Below are 18,782 nucleotides of genomic sequence, written 5' to 3'. Positions count from 1 at the left end.
CTCTGTGATCCCTCAGACAGCAAGACCAGCCTTCCTCCTCCTCTACCTATTCCATGCGAAGGTGACAAGGATGAAGACCTTTAGGGTGATACACTTTCACTTTGAATAGTATATATTCTCTTCTTTGTGATTTTCTTACTAACATTTTCTTTTCTCTAGCTTACTTTATGGTAGGAATACAGTATTTAGAATGGACACGGTGGCTCATGACTGTAATCCCAGCACTTTGAGAAGCCGAGAGGATTGCTTGAGACCAGCCTGGGCAATGTAGAGAGAACCTGTCTCTTAGCACCCCACCCAAAAAAAGAAATTAGCCAGGCATGGTAGCATGCACCTGTGGTACAGCTACTTGGGAGGTTGAGGTGGGAGGATCCATTTGAGTCCAGGAAGTTGAGACTGTATTGAACCATGATTACGCCATTGCACTTCAGCCTGGGTGAAAGAGCGAGACCCTGTCTCAAAAACCAGAAAACAAAAACAAAAAAACCACGCTATATAATGTAACATACAAAATGTATGTTAATTGACTGTTATTGGTAAGACTTTTGGCCAAGAGTAGGCTAATAAGTTTTAGGGGAGTCAAAACTTATACGTAGAATTTTGATTGTGCAGGGGTATTGATGCCCATAACCCCCACATTGTTCAAGGGTCAACTGTATTTGATAAATAGACAAGTAATATACAGTTTGAAATTGTTCATCCTTACAATAATAAAACCAAAAGATTAAATACTGAATTTTGTCTATTTTAACTGACTTTTAATGAGAGGTGGGGAGAACTTAAATGATGCACCAATAGGTTAGCGTGTCAGTAATGGTTTTTCCCCCCCTTAGGTATAACTGATAGTGGCTGGTCGAAGTGGATAAAGGTTGAGGACTAACATCTATAAAGTACCTATGATACCAGTTCTTTTTTTTTTTTTTTTTTTTTTTGAGACGGAGTCTCGCTCTGTCGCCCAGGCTGGAGTGCAGTGGCCGGATCTCAGCTCACTGCAAGCTCCGCCTCCCGAGTCCACGCCATTCTCCTGCCTCAGCCTCCCGAGTAGCTGGGACTACAGGCGCCCGCCATCTCGCCCGGCTAATTTTTTGTATTTTTTTTTTTTTAAGTGGAGACGGGGTTTCACTGTGTTAGCCAGGATGGTCTCGACCTCCTGACCTTGTGATCCACCCGCCTCGGCCTCCCAAAGTGCTGGGATTACAGGCTTGAGCCACCGCGCCCGGCCTATGATACCAGTTCTAATAACGCAGGGAATAACTCAGTTTTTTTGGATAGGTAAGAAGGGAAGGGCTGGGCATGGTGGCTCACACCTGTAATCCCAGCACTTTCGGAGGCCGAGGCGGGTGGATCATCCGAGGTCAGGAGTTTGAGACCAGCCTGACCAACATGGTGAAACCCTGCCTCTACTAAAAATACAAAAATTAGCTGGGTGTGGTAGCAGGTGCCTGTAATCCCAGCTGCTTGGGAGGCTGAGGCAGGAGAATAGCTTGAACCTAGGAGGCGGAGGTTGCAGTGAGCTGAGATCATGCCATTGCACTCCAGCCTGAGTGTCAGAGCAAGACTCCCTCTCAAAAAAAAAAAAAAAAAAAAAAAAAAAAAAAAAAAAAAAAAGGAAGGCAGCTCTCTTTACAGTGAGGGGAAAGAGAAGGTAAGTTTATGATTTAAATGTGAGAGGAAGTTTTCAGAAACAAGCTACTGGAACTGTGGTAAGATCAGCATGGTGGGCAGAGCAACTGTGTGCTATCTGATTTGCAACCTTTATTTTGCACATAATTGAATAGCATATTTATTTGACAACCAAAAGTAACCTTCAGGGGAAGGCAGAACTGCTTAGTTACATTCATGCTTCTAGAAGAAGCAACATTCTAGTACAATGATAATTTCAGGGAAAATATACTAGTAAAATAAATTTACTTTAGGCCTTAGAAAAAAAGAAGAATCGATCATGGTTACTGCAACCATTGTCAAGGTTTTAAACTACAGGTCCAGTGCTACCTTGAAAGCCTTGGGCAACCCTCCTCAGTCACTAGAATTGTTGATTATCTTTTGCTGTGTGCTCTCATTCATTCACCCATGACGCCTTCTTGGGGACCCATCCCCACATAGACACCTAATGCCTAATTGACCATAAGTCTTGCCATCATCCTAGCAGAGTAGACCAAGGTTGAGCACCTGATCCAAGGGCAGCTTCCCTGGAGGCTAATGAGACTAACCTGGCACAAAAATCAGTTTGGCCAATCAAATTCTATATACATAAATTTAAATTATGAGGAGCATCAATTAAGAAAGTACAGAGACCATCCTGTAGCATAAAGAGTGGAATGGACTACAGCAAGCAGAGATGTAACAAGAGGGATCCCGCGTGTCCAGGAGCAGTAGCTGACCTCTAGAGTGGCTGCCACCTTTCTCCCTCCAAGTCCTATGTCCTTGCAGTGAACTCCCTTTACCTTAAGGTAATTTGAATTTCCAGTCCTTGCAGCCAAAGATCAAAATGTAATGTGTCTATACATATATATTTTGAATATTGAAACAATACATAACATTACAAGATTACAAGTGAAATATCCCAAATTAAATCAGTGATTTTGGTACTGTTGCAGTATCCTCTCCAGGTGAAACTTGAGTGTATTCATTCACTTGCTCCTAACCAAGTGAAAATTGGTTATATTAATTTTTTTTTTTGAGACGTAGTCTCACTCTGTCACCCAGGCTGGAGTGTAGGGGTGCAATCTCTGCTCACTGTAACCTCCACTTCCCGGGTTCAAGTGATTCTCCTGCCTCAGCCTCCCCAGGAGCTGGGATTACAGGTGCCTGCCACCATGCCCAGCTAATTTTTGTACTTTTAGTAGCGACGGGGTTTTGCCATGTTGGCCAGGCTGGTCTTGAACCCCTGACCTCAGGTGATCCGCCCGCCTCGACCTCCCTAAGTGTCAGGATTACAGGCGTGAGCCATTAAGCCCGGCCGTATTAATCTTTTAAGGAAGGTAAGGGAGGTGGTTCTAGCCTGCTTTCCCAGGGAAGCTTTTAAAACTTGTCTGGCATCACCCCCCAGAGTTTTGGATAATAGTTTTCCAACCCCTGCCCCCGAGATTGCAAATTGTAGTCACGGCTGAAAAACACTGGAGACTTTGTTATGAGTCTAGACTCAGAAGAACTGCATGTTTTCTTTGCAGGTCTTAACAGTTCCATTTAGTTGAGTATCTTAAGGGTTTTTGGTGTTTTTTCCTCCAAAAAAGAGAGTCTTCACCCGAGAACTGTTTTTGTCTTTTTCTTTTTTAAAGCAAAAAGACTTTAATATGCAAGTCAGTAAATGGTTTGAGGGTCTGGTATTGCACTCGGCCCTCAATACGTTAGCAATAACTACCCACATGTGATCTATTTATCAGTGTTTGAAAACAGCAATTTCACTCCATCTGCTTTGCTGCTTTTTTTTTGAGACGGAGTCTTGGTCTGTCTCCAGGATGGAGTGCAGTGGCGCGATCTCAGCTCACTGTATCCTCCGTCTCCTGGATTCAAGCGATTCTCCTGCCTCAGCCTCCCGACTAGCTGGGACTACAAGCGCGCGCCACCACGCCCAGCTAATTTTCGTATTTTTGGTAGAGACAGGGTTTCACCATGTTGGCCAGGATGGTCTCGATTTCTTGACCTCATGATCCGCCCGCTTCGGCCTCTCAAAGTGCTGGGATTACAGGCGTAAGCCGCTGCGCCCGGACCAAATTTTTTTAAAACAGCCAAAATGAGAGAAGGGGAATAAACTTTGTGTAGCTACAAAGAGGATGGCATAATTAAATTTCAAAGAACGGGCGGGGAAGGTTTCCGATGCGGTTGCTTCTTATTCCTTCTTTTGACTGACCCGCGCCTTCTCCGCCCCCCTTTCTCCTCGCGTCACCCACCCCAGAGACTGGGATGTGGCCGCGCCCTCCGCCTTTCCGTATGGAAACATGGCGCCTCCCTGCGTGGGCCGGGCTATCCCCAGCTTCGAGCCACAGCCCGCTGAGACTCATCGACGGGCACTCGGCCGCTCCTCTTACGTTTCCGTACGGAAAAATGGCGCCTCGCTGCGTTGGGCGGGCCACTCTTGGCTCGGAGCCACTGCCCACGGAGCCCCCTCAGCGGTCATCGGCCACGCTTTCCACCGCTCCCTGAGGAAACATGGCGCCGCCCAACTGCGAGTCACCGCTTACTGAACCCCTTCGGCAAGCAGGGGAAAGAACCGCCTGCCTTTCCGTACGAAGACATGGCGCTGCCCTATATTGGCGCCTCCCGGCCAAGAGCAGTCTCCTCCTTCCTGATGCTGAGAAGCGGCCGCTCTGACCGCTGCCCACCCGAGTCGGGCTGGGAGGACCGCCCGCCGCGTGGCGAGGGATGCGGCCTCGGAGGGGCAGAGGCTGAACAGTCCCAGCCTGCCGCGCATCCCTCCGGCTTCCGCCGCGGCGCCAGCCCGCGCCTGATTCGCGCGGCGGGAGCGGCAGGAGGAAGAACGCCGACTCCGCGGCAGGTGAGGAGAGCGGGAGCTGGGGCGGAGGCTGGCGAGACCCGCCCGGGAGGCGCGCGGTCCAAGTCGCAGGCATCTCTTCGCCTCTTCCCGTCGGATCCCGTCTCGGGATGTCGGGGGCAGGCGAGGAAGAGGCGGGGTCCGCGGGCGGGTGGGGCTCACCCCTCAAGGCCGCCCTCTCTGCGCGCCCGCGTCCTCCCTGCTCCCGGCCCTGCCACTCCCTCGCTGGCCCGAACAGCTGTTTACAACGGAATCCGGACGCCGGGCGCGAGTGGAGCTCAGTGCCAGAGGAGGTGATTCCCGGCGCCGGGGACAGAGCCCCTTTCTTTTGCTGAAAGACCCTTTCTGCTGGGGAGCCTCTTGTGTCCAGCCTAGGCCCGCGTGCAGCCCCGACGGATGACCGTCTTCTTGGCAAGTGCGAGGATCCTCCTCCCCTCGGCTCTCTTTTTAGACACAGTGGGGGTTGAATGGATGCGCGCGATATAAGCAAATTAAATGGTTCCTGGCCACATCCTAGAGCCCTTTAATTAGAGTTACCATTTGTAGAAGGCCTGCCGTGTGCCAGCCTCTGCCGTGCACGATCTCTCGTTTCATCTCCCCCCAAAACCAAGCAGCTAGGTAGCTGTATTTTACAGAGGAGGAAACTGAAGTTACACAGCTAGTAAAGAGCCAGAATTGGGGCCCAGGTATGTCTGAAACCAACGCCCACCCCTCCCACATACAGTGACATCACAGAGATGACGTAGGGATTCATCTCTATCAACAGATACTTGTGGGTGTCTATTTGGGGGATATACGGATGGAGCATAAGTGGGGAATATGACTTTTCTTGGCTCGTAAGAAGTTCGAAATCTAGGTGGAGAATTTTAAAATAAAAACTAGCACTTTTACCATCTGGTCCCAACGCATCTTTCCATTATCACTAGCCACTTCCTTTTCTGATTTTCTTGTGCCTTGGCTTCTGTCCTCTGAGTGAAATGCCCTTCTTTTCACCTCCTCTCCCCCTCCAGACATGTTTTAACTAGGTGAAATCCTACTCCTTTTAAAGATCAGTGTAAATGTCATCTTTTCTGGGAAGGTTTTCTCAATCTCCTTCCAGGCGGAGTTAGTTTCTTCCTCTGCTATATTCCCTGGGCAATTTCATAATGCCACTAAGGCTTAAGTTTCATTATGTCTCCTTGTAAGCCTGTCTGCCTCCCCCTCTAGACTATGTATTTGCATCTTTCTATTTAAATAAGCACACTTTGAATGGAATTTAAGGCAATGACAAATGCTAAATGTCGATTAGCCAGCCCTGCAGGAGTTGAGAAAGGTGCAATCACTGGTGCAGTCCGGGAAGTGTCCTGGGAAGAGATAGGACCTGAACTCAATCATAAAAGGATGGGGTTAGTTTACTAAGCTGATTAGAGACCTAGAAATCCTGCCTTTCCTCCTCACCGCACAGAATGAATTACTTCATCCCTCCTGGGCTCCTTCTCAGCATGTGAAGAGGATAAAATTAGAAGCGTTTTGTTTGTCCTTTCTCATAGAATATGCTGGTGATGTTATCCTTTGGATCTTGGAGCATTTCCTGACTCTAATAGGATTTAGGATACAGAGGAGATGGGTGTCTCCAGTGGGGTGTTGGAAGCTAAAATGAGACTAGAAAGGGGAAATACATGAAAACAACCTTCATATTAATGCAGGCCTGGGTCAGGCACAATAGCTCACGCCTGTAATCCCAGCATTTTGGGAGGCTGAGGCAGGCAGATCACTAGAGGTCGGGAGTTAGACACGAGCCTGGCCAACATAGTGAAACCCCATCTCTACTAAAAATACAAAAATTAGCAAGGCGTATGGCGGATTCCTGTAATCCCAGCTACTGGGGAGGCTGAGGCAGAAGAATCCCTTGAACCCAGGAGGCAGAGGTTGCAGTGAGCTGAGTCGAGATGGCGCCACTGCACTTCAATCTGGGCAACAGTGCAAGGTTCTGTCTCAAAAAAAAAATGCAGGCCTGAATATTTGAATTCCATTAACTTCATTCTATTTAATGAAATTTCACATAATTCTATCAGGTGATTCTTCACCTCTCTGATATGCAGAACACAGTCTGCCAAACTCCCTAAATCAGTTGACATTTCTTTTGATCACTTGATTATGTTCCCTGTGTGTAAGAAGGTCTAATTAGTGCTTATGAAAATGTTTTGTGATCTTCAAGTGCTGATGTTACAAATGTTGATTATTTTCAGCAAATGCAGAAACATTGTGTCTTTCTTCTCTCCCAGAAACACCCTAGGAAAAGGGAGAGGGGAGGAATTGACTAAAACTTTTACTGTGATTAAAACAGGCTTTTTTTTTGTTTTTTTGTTTTTTGTTTTTTGTTTGTTTGTTTTTTTTTTTTTTTTTTTTTTTTTGGAGACAGAGTCTTTGTCTGTTGCCCAGGCTGGAGTGCGAAACAAAACAAAACAAAAAATTAGCTGGGCGTGGTGACACACACCAGTAATCTCAGCTACTTGGGAGGCTGAGGCAGGAGAATTGCTTAAACCCAACAGGCGAAGGTTGCAGTGAGCCAAGATTGCTCAGTTGCACTCCGGCCTGGGCAACGAGAGCAAAACTCCATCTCAAAATAAAATAAAATAAAATAAAATTCTAGTTTCTATCATCTCTAGGTATCTTATTCACATGATAATATCAAGGAATCAACCCTTTAGCCCAGTGTATTCACTTGTACGCCTGATTAAAAGCATTATTTCCAGAGAGTTTACCAATCTGCTCTTAGGAATGAAAGTAAAGAATTTAAGATTGAATCACTGATTAAAATAGTAGCAGCAGGCAGTTTAGAGTGTGTCTTCTAATAGTTTAAGGCCCTGTATTCCTGTAACATGCTACTCAGGAGTAGGACGAAAATATTCCAACTAACTGCTACCTGAGATCCAGAAATCTGATAAATTACAAATGTCATTTTACAAGTATCTGTTTAGTCATTGAAGTGGAGTATTATAGCTGGATAAGATCTTAGCAAGCTCATTTATTCTACAAACAAAACTGAAACCCAAAGAGAGTAAATGATTTGCCCTGAGTCACATTGCTAGTTGGTGACAGAGCTAGAATACTTTTAGTTCTTTTTTTGTGTGTTTTTCTTTCCTAGGAAAGTGGATAAACTTAATTGAGAATGTCTAAAAACCTTGACAAGTCCAGTGTAAATGAAGCAGGAAAATCAAAATCCAATGATTCAGAGCAAGGCCTCGAAGATGCTGTGGAAGGTGCCGATGAAGCCTTACAGAAAGCAATAAAGTCAGACTCCTCCAGCCCCCAAAGAGTGCAAAGACCTCACTGTAAGCAAATTTGACTTTGATTAGATGCAATATTGTCATTGTTTTCAGGTGACAGTTTTATGAGGCCTCCTTGTGCATGTGGCCATGAGCTAGGCTCTAATAATATAACATTGCCAATGTAGCATTTAGGAATAATAGCAATTCCTCAGCTGGCAGCCTAGCTATGTGTGGATTTTCAATTGCATGGGAAATTAACATTTTAGAATAATGTCCAGAATGTGCCTGTGTTTCTCCAGCCTCAGTGACACTCCAGTCTCTGAAGTGCTCTAAGAAATAGGAGGGTGGAGTACAAATTGCAGCTTTTATTGAAAGGGTGTTTGAAAAGTCTGAGGCTAATTCCTGCCAGGACTGTGCTTGTGCAGGTTAAAAAAAAATGTAAGTTCACCGCACCCTAATTCTCTGCCTGAAGGCTTAGTTCCCACAAGCTTGAGGGAATTCAGTTTGCTGAATGTGTGTGGTGAAGTCACTTCAGATCCCTGGCAAGGAGCAAGCCTCTTAAATGAAAGGGTGGCAGTATTTTCAGGCATTCCCAGTGGTTGCCTCAACTCACGTCTTTTGTGAAGAGTACCTTAAGCATTTTGAAGTGAGTCCAAAAATGCAAGTTTTTAAGAGGGAACGTCATAGTCTAGCAATGTCGGTATTGATGTTATCCCTTTAAATTGTAGATGATCAGTAGTTGTACATATTTGGAAAAAGTACAGACATTTTTGGGTTTTGGGGTGTGTTTCTTCTAAAATGATCAAAGCCCTTCCCAGGCAATTTATTAGTCAACATGGTATTCTTCTAGCAAACATTAATGGACCTTATTTTATTCTGATTTATTATCACATAGATTTTAATAAATCAACTATTAGGTCAAATTGTGTCCAAGGAAACATGTTGTTACTAGCACAGTCTATCGTGCATTTGGTAGGCCTGTCTCCAATATGTGTAGTCAGAAAACTTCTGTTTTCCTGTCTTTAAAATGAGGAAAATACAATATTTCTTAGGGTAGCGGTAAAGATTAAATGAATTCCTGTAAAGCAGTTAGAACAGTGCTTTGCAGGTAATAAATGCTTAATAAACATTAGTTATTGTTACTATTATTGCTACTAACATGTCATCTATTGCATTTAAAGATGCCAGGATTAGCCAGGCATAGTGGCTCATACCTGTAATACCAGCACTTTGGGAGGCTGAGGCAGGAGGATCACTTGAGTCCAGGAGTTCAAGACCAGCCTGGGCAACATAGTGAGACCTCATCTCTACAAAAAATAAAAATTAGCTAGGCATGGTGGCACATGCCTATAGTCCCAGCTACTTGTGGGGCTGAGGCAGGAGGATCCCTTGAACCTGAGAGGTGGAGGCTGCAGTGAGCTGAGATTGTGCCACTGCACTCCAGTCTGGGTGACAAAGTGAGACCTTGTCTTAAAAAAAAAAAAAAATTAGCTGAGCATGGTGGTACATGGCTGTAGTCGCAGCTACTTGGGAAGCTGGGACAGGAGGATCACTTGAGCTGGGGAGGTCAAGGCTGCAGTGAGCCGTGATCATGTCACCACACTCCAGCCTGGATGAGAGAGTAAGACAAACCTCTCTCAAAAAAATAAAAATAAAAAAAATAAAGAGACCAGGATTGATTGCTGTAGTGTAGATGTATATGGCTAACATGATAGCCTTACAACCTATAGTTTCTGCTAAAGAACTTTTGGTTTAGGTCTTCAGTCACTCTTTATTGGTTTGTTGGTTGTTGGGACGGCCGGACCTAACATAGGGGTGACGAAGTCCAGTGGAGTCAAAGGAATGAGAAAAGACAAGTTTAAGAATGCATAAAGTGGGTCTAGGGGGCTGATGCTAGTATGGAGGCTGCTAAGGCCCCAAGCTCTAGAAGCCCACACTATTTATTGGTAATCAAACGAAGAAGCGGGTGGTGAGGATGTGGGGGTTGAAAGAAAGCAGTGTATCAAGCGTATGATCTACAGCTGTGACAGTTCGGCACTTTCTTTGAAGCATATGGAACATGTTCCGCTACTTGAGATAATGGGAAACATGTTCTTCTAGTTTAAGATACAATCGATATATGAGCCTAGGAGTGCTAGAAGCAAGGAGTCAGCAAGTCTAGACACATTTCAGAGGCCACGAGGAGTTTTGTGCCCTGAGCCCTGGATTCCATTCAAGCCACGAGGGTTTTTATGCCCTGAGCTTAGATTATGGTGCAGCAGGGCAGCCTTCCACCCTTTAGCACAGAGCTTGGTGTTCCCAAGGCCACGAGGGGTTTTAGACCCTGGACCCCGGACATGTTCCAAGACTCTTTTACATTATGTCAGACATGCAAGCCCTGCCTCAGTTTTTTCCAACAGTTGGTTGATTGGTTTTAATTTTTTTAAACAATTTTAACTTTTATAGGTTCAGCCATTCTTTGGTTGATGGCTTCACCTTTGGCATCCTGTCAGTCTGATGGCATGATTCCAAATTAATGTCAAACCAGTACTAAGCTACATTATCTGAAATTGTGTGTAGTTATGCCCTTAAGGCAAGAATACTCATCCTGGGACCTATGATCAAGATTTAGGGGATCTAGTAATAGCTAAAAAAGTACATCAACATTTGTTTTTATATGCGTGTTTTTAGAAATAAGGTCATGGAAGCTTTCACTAGTGGTCTGTACCAAAATAAGGTTTAAAATCAATGCCCTAAGATATTCCTTTTGTCTGACTTCCTATTTCTCCTGTAGTACTAGGTAGGTACAGGGCTATAAACCCAAAAGATAAAGCTAAGGCCCCATTATTTGGGGATCAGGTAAGGAAGCATTATTGAACACATGGAGCATAAATAAGGATTTACAAACTATGGAATTAATAGTTTGCAGACATTTCCCCCAAACTCTGTAAATGTGTAGCTACTGAGTTTAACTCTAAAATCACATTTGGAATTCTACAAATTAAAATGTAAGTAGCAAAAAGAGAACATTTATTATTTGAAATTATAACACAGAGTAGTACTTTAAGAGTGGAATTGCTAGGCCAGGCACGGTGGCTCACGTCTATAAGCACTTTGGGAGGCTGAGACGGGTGAATCACCTGAGGTCAGGAGTTCAAGACCAGCCTGGCCAACATGGCGAAACCCTGTTTCTACTAAAAATACAAAAATTAGCCGGGAGTGGTGGTGCGTGCCTGTAATCCCAGCTACTTGGTAGGCTGAGGCAGGAGAATTACTTGAACCTGGGAAGCAGAGGTTACTGTGAACTGAGATTGTGCCATTGCATTCCAGCCTGGGTGACAAGAGGGAAACTTTATCTCAAGAAAAAAAAAAAAAAAGTGGAATTGCTGATATAACTGATGCAGAACATTGAAAAAGGAAAAATGGCTAGCTTGTAAAAAATTGATTGGTACTGATTTGAGGTGGTGATTTGATTGTAAAAGATTATCTGTTCTTTATTTATTAATATTATTATTTTTTTTGAGATGGAGTCTCACTCTGTCCCTGGGGCTGGAGTGCAGTGGCCGGATCACAGCTCACTGCAAGCTCTGCCTCCCGGGTTCACGCCATTCTCCTGCCTCAGCCTCCCAAGTAGCTGGGACTACAGGCGCCCGCCACCTCACCCGGCTAGTTTTTTGTATTTTTTAGTAGAGACTGGGTTTCACAGTGTTAGCCAGGATGGTCTCGATCTCCTGACCTCGTGATCCGCCCGTCTCGGCCTCCCAAAGTGCTGGGATTACAGGCTTGAGCCACTGCGCCCAGCCAGATTATCTGTTCTTTAAACAGAGATCCTTTAAACAGAGTAAGGATCAGTCAACTGTAACTTAATAATGTTTTCTCTAAGATCTTCTACTATTTATACTTCAACGCTCTTCTCACAAAATACCGTCTGTTCTAACGTTTAATCACCTAGTTGACCAGTAAAAGATGCTATATTCAGATGAGAAACATCAATTGTTATTCCAGTTAATATCTCACTTAGGACCTTCGTTTATGAAATCGGGTCCTTGTGAATTTAATTAGTGGATCCCAGTCATCTTTAGATGAATAGGTGACATGAGAACTTACATTTCTAAAGCTCATGACTAGCCTTTGAATTATGGTGTCTCCATATTCAATCAGGCAAATATTTGTTGAGTGCATACTGTATGTCAGGGATCCAGCAGTGAACCAGGCACATATTGTCTCTGTCCTCATGGAGCTTGCAGGCTAGCGAGGAAGACAAATTAACAAGCAGTTTCCATCAACATAATAAGTACTATGGGTAACCTTTACCCTGGCTTTACTGTACTCATTATATAGTAGCTGTTTGAGTGACAGTTGCCATCTTGCCCTCCATAAATGTCCATCCACTTATGTGACTAACAGCATCTTTTCAGAGTGTAGAGACATCTCAGGATACCTTTGTAAAGAAAGAGAGTTACAACCATTCTAAATTAGAACTTCATTTTATTTTGGAATCTGTCTGCTAGCCTCTCAAAAGTCATGTTTAAACTAACATGGTTTTCAGTTTCTCTAACAGGGCATCAGTAGGCAAATGCTGTAACAAAATAATAGAATTTAGCAACAACTTTAGCTTTGTGTCATAGAAAATAAACTCCCAGGTAAGTTACATGTAACTTTACTTTTTTTTTTTAGACCAGATTGCTCTATGTTGTCCAGGCTGGCCTTGAACTCCTGGGCTCAAGTGATTCACCCACCTCAGCCTCCCTAGTAGCTGAGACTACAAGTGTGCACCACCGTGTCTGAGTTGACCTTACCATTTTTTCATGGCTCTTACTACAACTCAGGTTCTCTTCACAAATTGAGGTGAAGACGTGTTGTCCACCAAATTGCATCTTTATGCAATTTTATGCAATCTTTACCAAGTTTTCATTTATGAAATTGGTAAATTTGAGAACTCTCACAAAACAGAATCCCCACAACCCTATAATTTGTATGCAATGAATAATTCTTCTATATGTACATGGGTAATATGTCCTGATCATATCTTAGAACTGTAGCTTTTATCTTTCATGGTCAGATACCTGTCACTGATAAGTTTGATTTTAAGTAGTCTCTAACCTGGACAGTTCCTGAAAATTTTCTTCTTCCTGGATGGTGAGGTTCTTAGTACTTGGTGCAAGCTGTTTTGTTCCAAGTATGCCCAAAACACTGAGAATGCACTTGTTTAAAATTTGGAGGATTCTTATATTTTATAGCACACCCTTAAGTCTCTTCTTTTTGCATATGGAGAAACACAGACCCTGCAAGATTTAAGTGACTTGTTCAAGGTCATACTCAACAGAGTCTAGAGGAAGAGAAATTTCTTACTGATTTGCCCCAACCACTGTGTTTCATGACTAGGCAGCAAAGTGATGGTGCCTATTATTACCCAGATGACTAAAATTATTGGGAAATAACAAATCTGGCCAGGCATGGTGGCTCATGCCTGTAATCCCAGCACTTTGGGAGGCCAAGGCAGGTGGATCACAAGGTCAAGAGATTGAGACCATACTGGCCAACGTGGTGAAACCCTGTCTCTACTAGAAATACAAAAATTAGCTGGGTGTGGTGGCACGCACCTGTAGTCCCCGCTACTTGGGAGGCTGAGGCAGGAGAGTCACTTGAACCCGGAAGGTGGAGGTTGCAGTGAGCCGAGATCGTGCCACTGCTCTCCAGCCTGGATGACAGAGCAAGACTCCGTCTCAAAAAAAAAAAAAAAAAAAATTCACTGAGAGGACTTGATGTGTTTCTGTTAGTTTCATAAATTTCAGATGATAAGACATTGATTATTTTTTGCAAAAGCAAAGTTAAACAACTTGGAAGTCCTAATAATAATCTGAGTTTCTTCTTAAGGGGTAAGAACTTGGTGGAGTTTAATAACACCTGATGCTTGATAATAACACCTGATGCTTGATATTGACGTACCCACAGTGGAAGTTTCATTTTCTGATAACTGGTAACAGAAATAATTTAAAAACAAGCATATATTTATACATATGTATACATACAGCAAATCCCTACTGAGCCAGGCGTGCACCTATAGTCCCAGCTATTTGGGAGGTTGAGGCCACAGTGAGCTATGATCACTCTCGAGTTTGGGCAACAGAATAAGACCCTGTTTCAAAAAACAAACACCAAAAAAAAACCTTTTTATTTTCTTAATAGAGTCTGTCATGGAGTATACACTTTAAATTTTGATAAAATCCAAATTATCCATTTTTTATTTTATAGGTTGAGCTTTTTGTATCCTATCTAAGAAATCTTTACCTGGCCGGGCGCGGTGGCTCAAGCCTGTAATCCCAGCACTTTGGGAGGCCGAGACGGGCGGATCACGAGGTCAGGAGATCGAGACCATCCTGGCTAATACGGTGAAACCCTGTCTCTAAAAACTAGCCGGGCGACGAGGCGGGCGCCTGTAGTCCCAGCTACTCTGGAGGCTGAGGCAGGAGAATGGCGTAAACCCGGGAGGCGGAGCTTGCAGTGAGCTGAGATCCGGCCACTGCACTCCAGCCTGGGTGGCAGAGCAAGACTCCGTCTCAAACAAAAAAAAAAAAAAAAAAAAGAAATCTTTACCTAATCCAAGATCACAAAGATTTTTGTCTGTGATTCTTTTTTTTTTCTTTTTGAAACGAGGTCTCTATCTGTCACCTAAGCTGGAGTGCTGTGGTGGGATCATGGCTCACTGCAACTTCCGCCTCCTGGGCTTAAGCCATCTTCCCTCCTCAGCCTCCTGAGTAGCTGAGACTATAGGCGCATGCCACCATACCTGGCTAATTTTTGTATTTTTTGTAGAGATGGGGTTTCGCCATGTTGCCCAGGCTGTTCTCAAACTCCTGGCCTCAAGCAATTTTTGCGCCTTGGCCTCCCAAAGGGCTGGGATTACAGGCATGAGTCACCTTGCCCGGCTCTGCAATCCATTTTGAGTTCCTTTTTGTTTACCATGTGAGAGAAGGATCTAGAGTAATTAATTTTTTTTTTTTCTTTTTGAGATGGAGTCTTGCTTGGATATTTATTATATTTAGCAATATCCACAAAGCCAGATGGAGTGCAATGGTGTGATCTCAGCTCGCTGCAAGCTTGGCCTCCTGGGTTCACACCATTCTCCTGCCTCAGCCTCCCGAGTAGCTGGGACTACAGATGCCCGCCACCACGCCTGGCTAATTTTTTGTATTTTTAGTAGAGACAGGGTTTCATCATGTTAGCCAGGATGGTCTCGATCTCCTGACCTCGTGATCTGCCTGCCTCGGCCTCTCAAAGTGCTGGGATTACAGGCGTGGTAGAGTAATTCTTTTACATATAGATGCTTAATTGTTGTAGCATCATTTGATTAAAAAAAAAAAAAAACTTTGCTTTTTTTTTTTTTTTTTCTTGAGACAGAGTATTGCTCTGTCACTCAGACTGGAGGGCAGTGGCACAATCTCGACTCACTGCAACCTCTGTCTCCTGGGCTTAAATGATTTTTAGTAGAAACAGGGTTTCACCATGTTGTCCAGGCTGGTCTCGAACTCCTGGCCTCAAGCAATCAACCTGCTTCAGCCTCCCAAAGTGCATGAGCCACCATGCCCAGCCTACCTTTGTCTGTTGACCACATATATACATGTGTGCATGTATATATCAGTCTATTTCTGGATATTCTGCCCTGGATTTCTATATATCCTTATGCTAAAAATACACTGTCTTGATTATTATAGTTTTATAGTAAGTCTTGAAATCAGTGTCAGTCCTCTAACTTTATTTTTCTTTTTCAAAATAGTTTTGGCTTTTCGAGGTCTTTTGTGTTTCCATATAAATTTTATAATTAGTTTGTCAGTTTCAACAAAAAAAGCCTTCTGATTGGGAGTGCATTTAACCAATAGATTGATTTGGGGAAAATTGACATCTTAATAATATACACATAGAGGGGAACAACAGACACTGGTGTCTACTGGAGAGTGGGGGAAGGGAGAGGATCTAGTAAAATAATGAGGACTAGACTTAATAAATGGGTGACAAAATAATCTCCATAACAAGCCCCTGTGACACGAGATTACCTGTATAACAAATTTGCACATGTACCCCTGAACTTAAAAGTTAAAAAAAAATTTTTTAATTGAAAAGATATATTGGGCTTTGATTTTGAATATTTATTATGTTTTAGCAATATCCACAAAACCAGATTTATTTATTCTGTATTCTTATTCATATTCTCTGGAAATGCTGAGAATGTTGTGAGGAAGAATTTTGAGTTTTCCCAACTTCCCCTTGTGACCAAATAAAGATTTTTACCAGACAGGGTATGACCAGCTCTTTCATTTGGTTCCTTTTTTTTTTTTTTTTTTTCCTTTCTTTGGTGAGCAAAATAAAAAAGAAGGAAAATAACTTTTCACCAGCCTAAGAAGATCTTTTATAACAAACCTGGGCAAACCAGTGACATTACTTATCTAATTTTAAGGCCAGATGTTATCACTATCACATAAAATTAATATATTCATCTTCTAGGCAAGTATTTCTCAAAACTGTGGTGTCTCAAAACTGTGGTGTTTGGAGCCATCAGCATCAACTGGAGACTTGTTAGAAACACAGATTCTAGGCCGGGTGCTGTGGCTTATGCCTGTAATCCCAGCACTTTGGGAGGCCAAGGCAGGTGGATCACTTACTTAAGCTCAGGAGTTTGAGACCAGCCTGGGCAACATGGCGAAACTTGTCTCTAAAAAAATACAAAAAATAACCAGACGTGCCTGTAGTCCCACCTACTCAGGAGGATGAGGTGGGAAGATGGCTTGAGCATGAGAGGTTGAGGCTGGGGTGAGCCATGATTGTGTGACTGCATTCCTGCTGGTGACAGAGTAAGACTCTGTATCTCAAAAAAATAGAAAAATAAAAAAATGCAGATTCTTTGGCCCTGCTCCAGACCTGCTAAATCAGAAACCCTGAGAGGTGGGCCCAGCATTCTGTTTTCACAGGTCCTCCCTCTGACTCCATTATAGGCTAAAGGTTGAGAATTGCTATCAGAGACTTTTTTTTTTTTAATTTTTTTTTTTTTTTTTGAAACAGAGTCTTGCTCTGTCACCTAAGCTGGAGTGCAATGGTGTAATCTCCACCCACTGCAACCTCTACCTCCCAGGTTCAAGCAATCCTTTCGCCTCAGCCTCACAAAGAGCTGGGATTACAGGTGCGCACCACCATGCCCCGCTAATTTTTGTATTTTTAGTAGAGACGATGTTTCACCGTGTTGGCCAGTTGGGTCTCGAACTCCAGACCTCAGGTGGTCCACCTGCCTTGACCTCCCAACGTGCTGGGATTACAGGCATGAGCCTGGCCTTATCATAGGCTTTTAAGAGTAAGAATTCCCCTTTGTTCCTTGGTTTAGAACCTTCTTTCTGAACGATCAGTCTCAAGCTTTATCAAAAGACAGAAGATGGACAGAAATTTGAGGCCGTTGCAGCAGTCAATACAGAAGTAAAATCTACAGGACTTGGATAAAAAAGCAGGGGAAAGAGAGAAATCAGAGATGGCTCTTTTTCAAAGTTTTTGATTCACTGGATCAGCATTCTGGAAAATTATTGTGTCACACCTCTTTTGATCTGTCCATTGACCACTGCAGAGCTGTCATATTCTGTCACAGTATCCTGTACAAGATAGTGGTTTTAGCATTGTTTAAACAGCACCATCGGCACCCTAAAGGACTTGATGCTATTTTAATTTTTTACAACTTTTTATTTTATATTTTTTTTTTGAGACAGAGTCTTGCTCTGTTGCCCAGGCTTGAGTGCAGTGACATGTTCATAGCTCACTGCAGGTTCAAGTGATCCTCCAGCCTCAGCTTCCTGAGTAGCTGGGACTACAGGCATGCACCACCATGCCTGGTTAGTTTTACATTTTTTTTGTAGAGACAAGGTCTCACTATGGTGCCCAGGCTGGTCTCCAACTCCTGGCCTCAATTGATCCTCTCGCCTTGGCCTCCCAAAGTGCTAGCATTACAGGTGTGAACCACTGTGCCTAGCCTTGATGCTATGTTAATTTGGGGAGATTCATTTGTGGCAGTGTTAGTGGTAGTGTGCAAAAGTAAACTGCTAATGGGAGCAAAAGAGAAGATCTTAAATCTGGTATCTTTTTTTTTTTTTCTTTTAGGGTAGACAGGAGGCAGAAAGATTAGAAAATAAATCCTCAGCTTATGGGACAGATGATCATCTGTAACTTAAGTTTTCCTAAGTTTCAATTTACTGTAATTATTTTCATTTGACCAGTCTTAGTGAAAAACAGATGTTTTGAGTATTAATAGATGATCTCTGCTTTTAGGATTCAAGGGTTAAAAAATGAATATGAAGTAGCATTCTGTTGCTGTTTGAAAATGCCAGAACAACAAACGTTTTAATAGAGGCAATAACTGAAATTATTGTTCCGTACCAGAACCACTGTCTTCTTATTTTAATAGAAATTCAAATCTAGAGAAGCAAATCTCTTACAGTGAGTTTCTGTTACAGCTAGTCCTCCTCGCTTTGTGACAGTAGAAGAACTTCTAGAGACAGCGAGAGGCGTCACCAACATGGCTCTAGCCCATGAAATTGTAGTAAATGGAGACTTTCAGATTAAGCCAGTTGAATTACCGGAAAACAGGTAATGTGGTTGCTAAATTAGCTTGCTTAGTAGAGCACTGCCATTTCCCAGTTTTGGAAATGTTTCCTTCAGTTGATACCGATATATTCAGACATATTTTTCCTTTTGTACATTCCTAACAAGGAACAAAAAGTATTCCTAAACAAGGAACACCAATTCTTCAAAAATCAAATAAAAGGTCTAAAAATCTTTTGTGAAAGTCTGCCTACTCAGTAGGATCTAGCTGCCTCATCTTGTGTTTTCATTGCCTTGTTTCATTCACTCTTCTTTGAAACTGTCACACTGCACTAGAGTCGTTGGTTTTGTTGCAAAGGCGAAGACTGTGGGTTATTCTCTGTGTCCCTAGTGCCTGGCACTTAACTATTTTTTTATTGAATCAAAAACTCTATTGATTATAAGGTGCCCCTTTTAAAAATGTGCTGTCATAAGAAAGAGGAAAC

At 43.2% G+C, this 18,782-nt stretch overlaps 1 protein-coding gene across 6 annotated transcripts in view; it reads left to right on the top strand.

Annotated features, from left to right (window-relative positions):
* Positions 1-3,896: 3,896 nt before the first annotated feature.
* Positions 3,897-18,782, top strand: part of TCP11L1 (t-complex 11 like 1) — a 39,874-nt gene continuing 24,988 nt past the window's right edge. Inside the window, exons 1-3 of one of the 6 annotated variants that reach the window (XM_030917534.1) lie at positions 3,897-4,495; positions 7,620-7,806; positions 18,210-18,342. In XM_030917534.1, the coding sequence (XP_030773394.1) occupies positions 7,644-7,806; positions 18,210-18,342 (296 nt within the window). In that variant the 5' untranslated portion in view covers positions 3,897-4,495; positions 7,620-7,643. Of the gene's footprint in view, positions 4,496-4,526; positions 5,179-7,056; positions 7,807-18,209; positions 18,343-18,782 lie in introns of those variants that run through there. The other 5 variants (XM_030917538.1, XM_030917535.1, XM_030917536.1 and 2 more) reach the window with 5 other exon arrangements.

Source organism: Rhinopithecus roxellana, chromosome 15, assembly GCF_007565055.1.
Source record: "Rhinopithecus roxellana isolate Shanxi Qingling chromosome 15, ASM756505v1, whole genome shotgun sequence".
NCBI classification, from domain to species: Eukaryota; Metazoa; Chordata; class Mammalia; order Primates; family Cercopithecidae; genus Rhinopithecus; species Rhinopithecus roxellana.
Note: the sequence above shows the minus strand (reverse complement) of the source record. Positions and strands in the feature narration are given on the sequence as shown.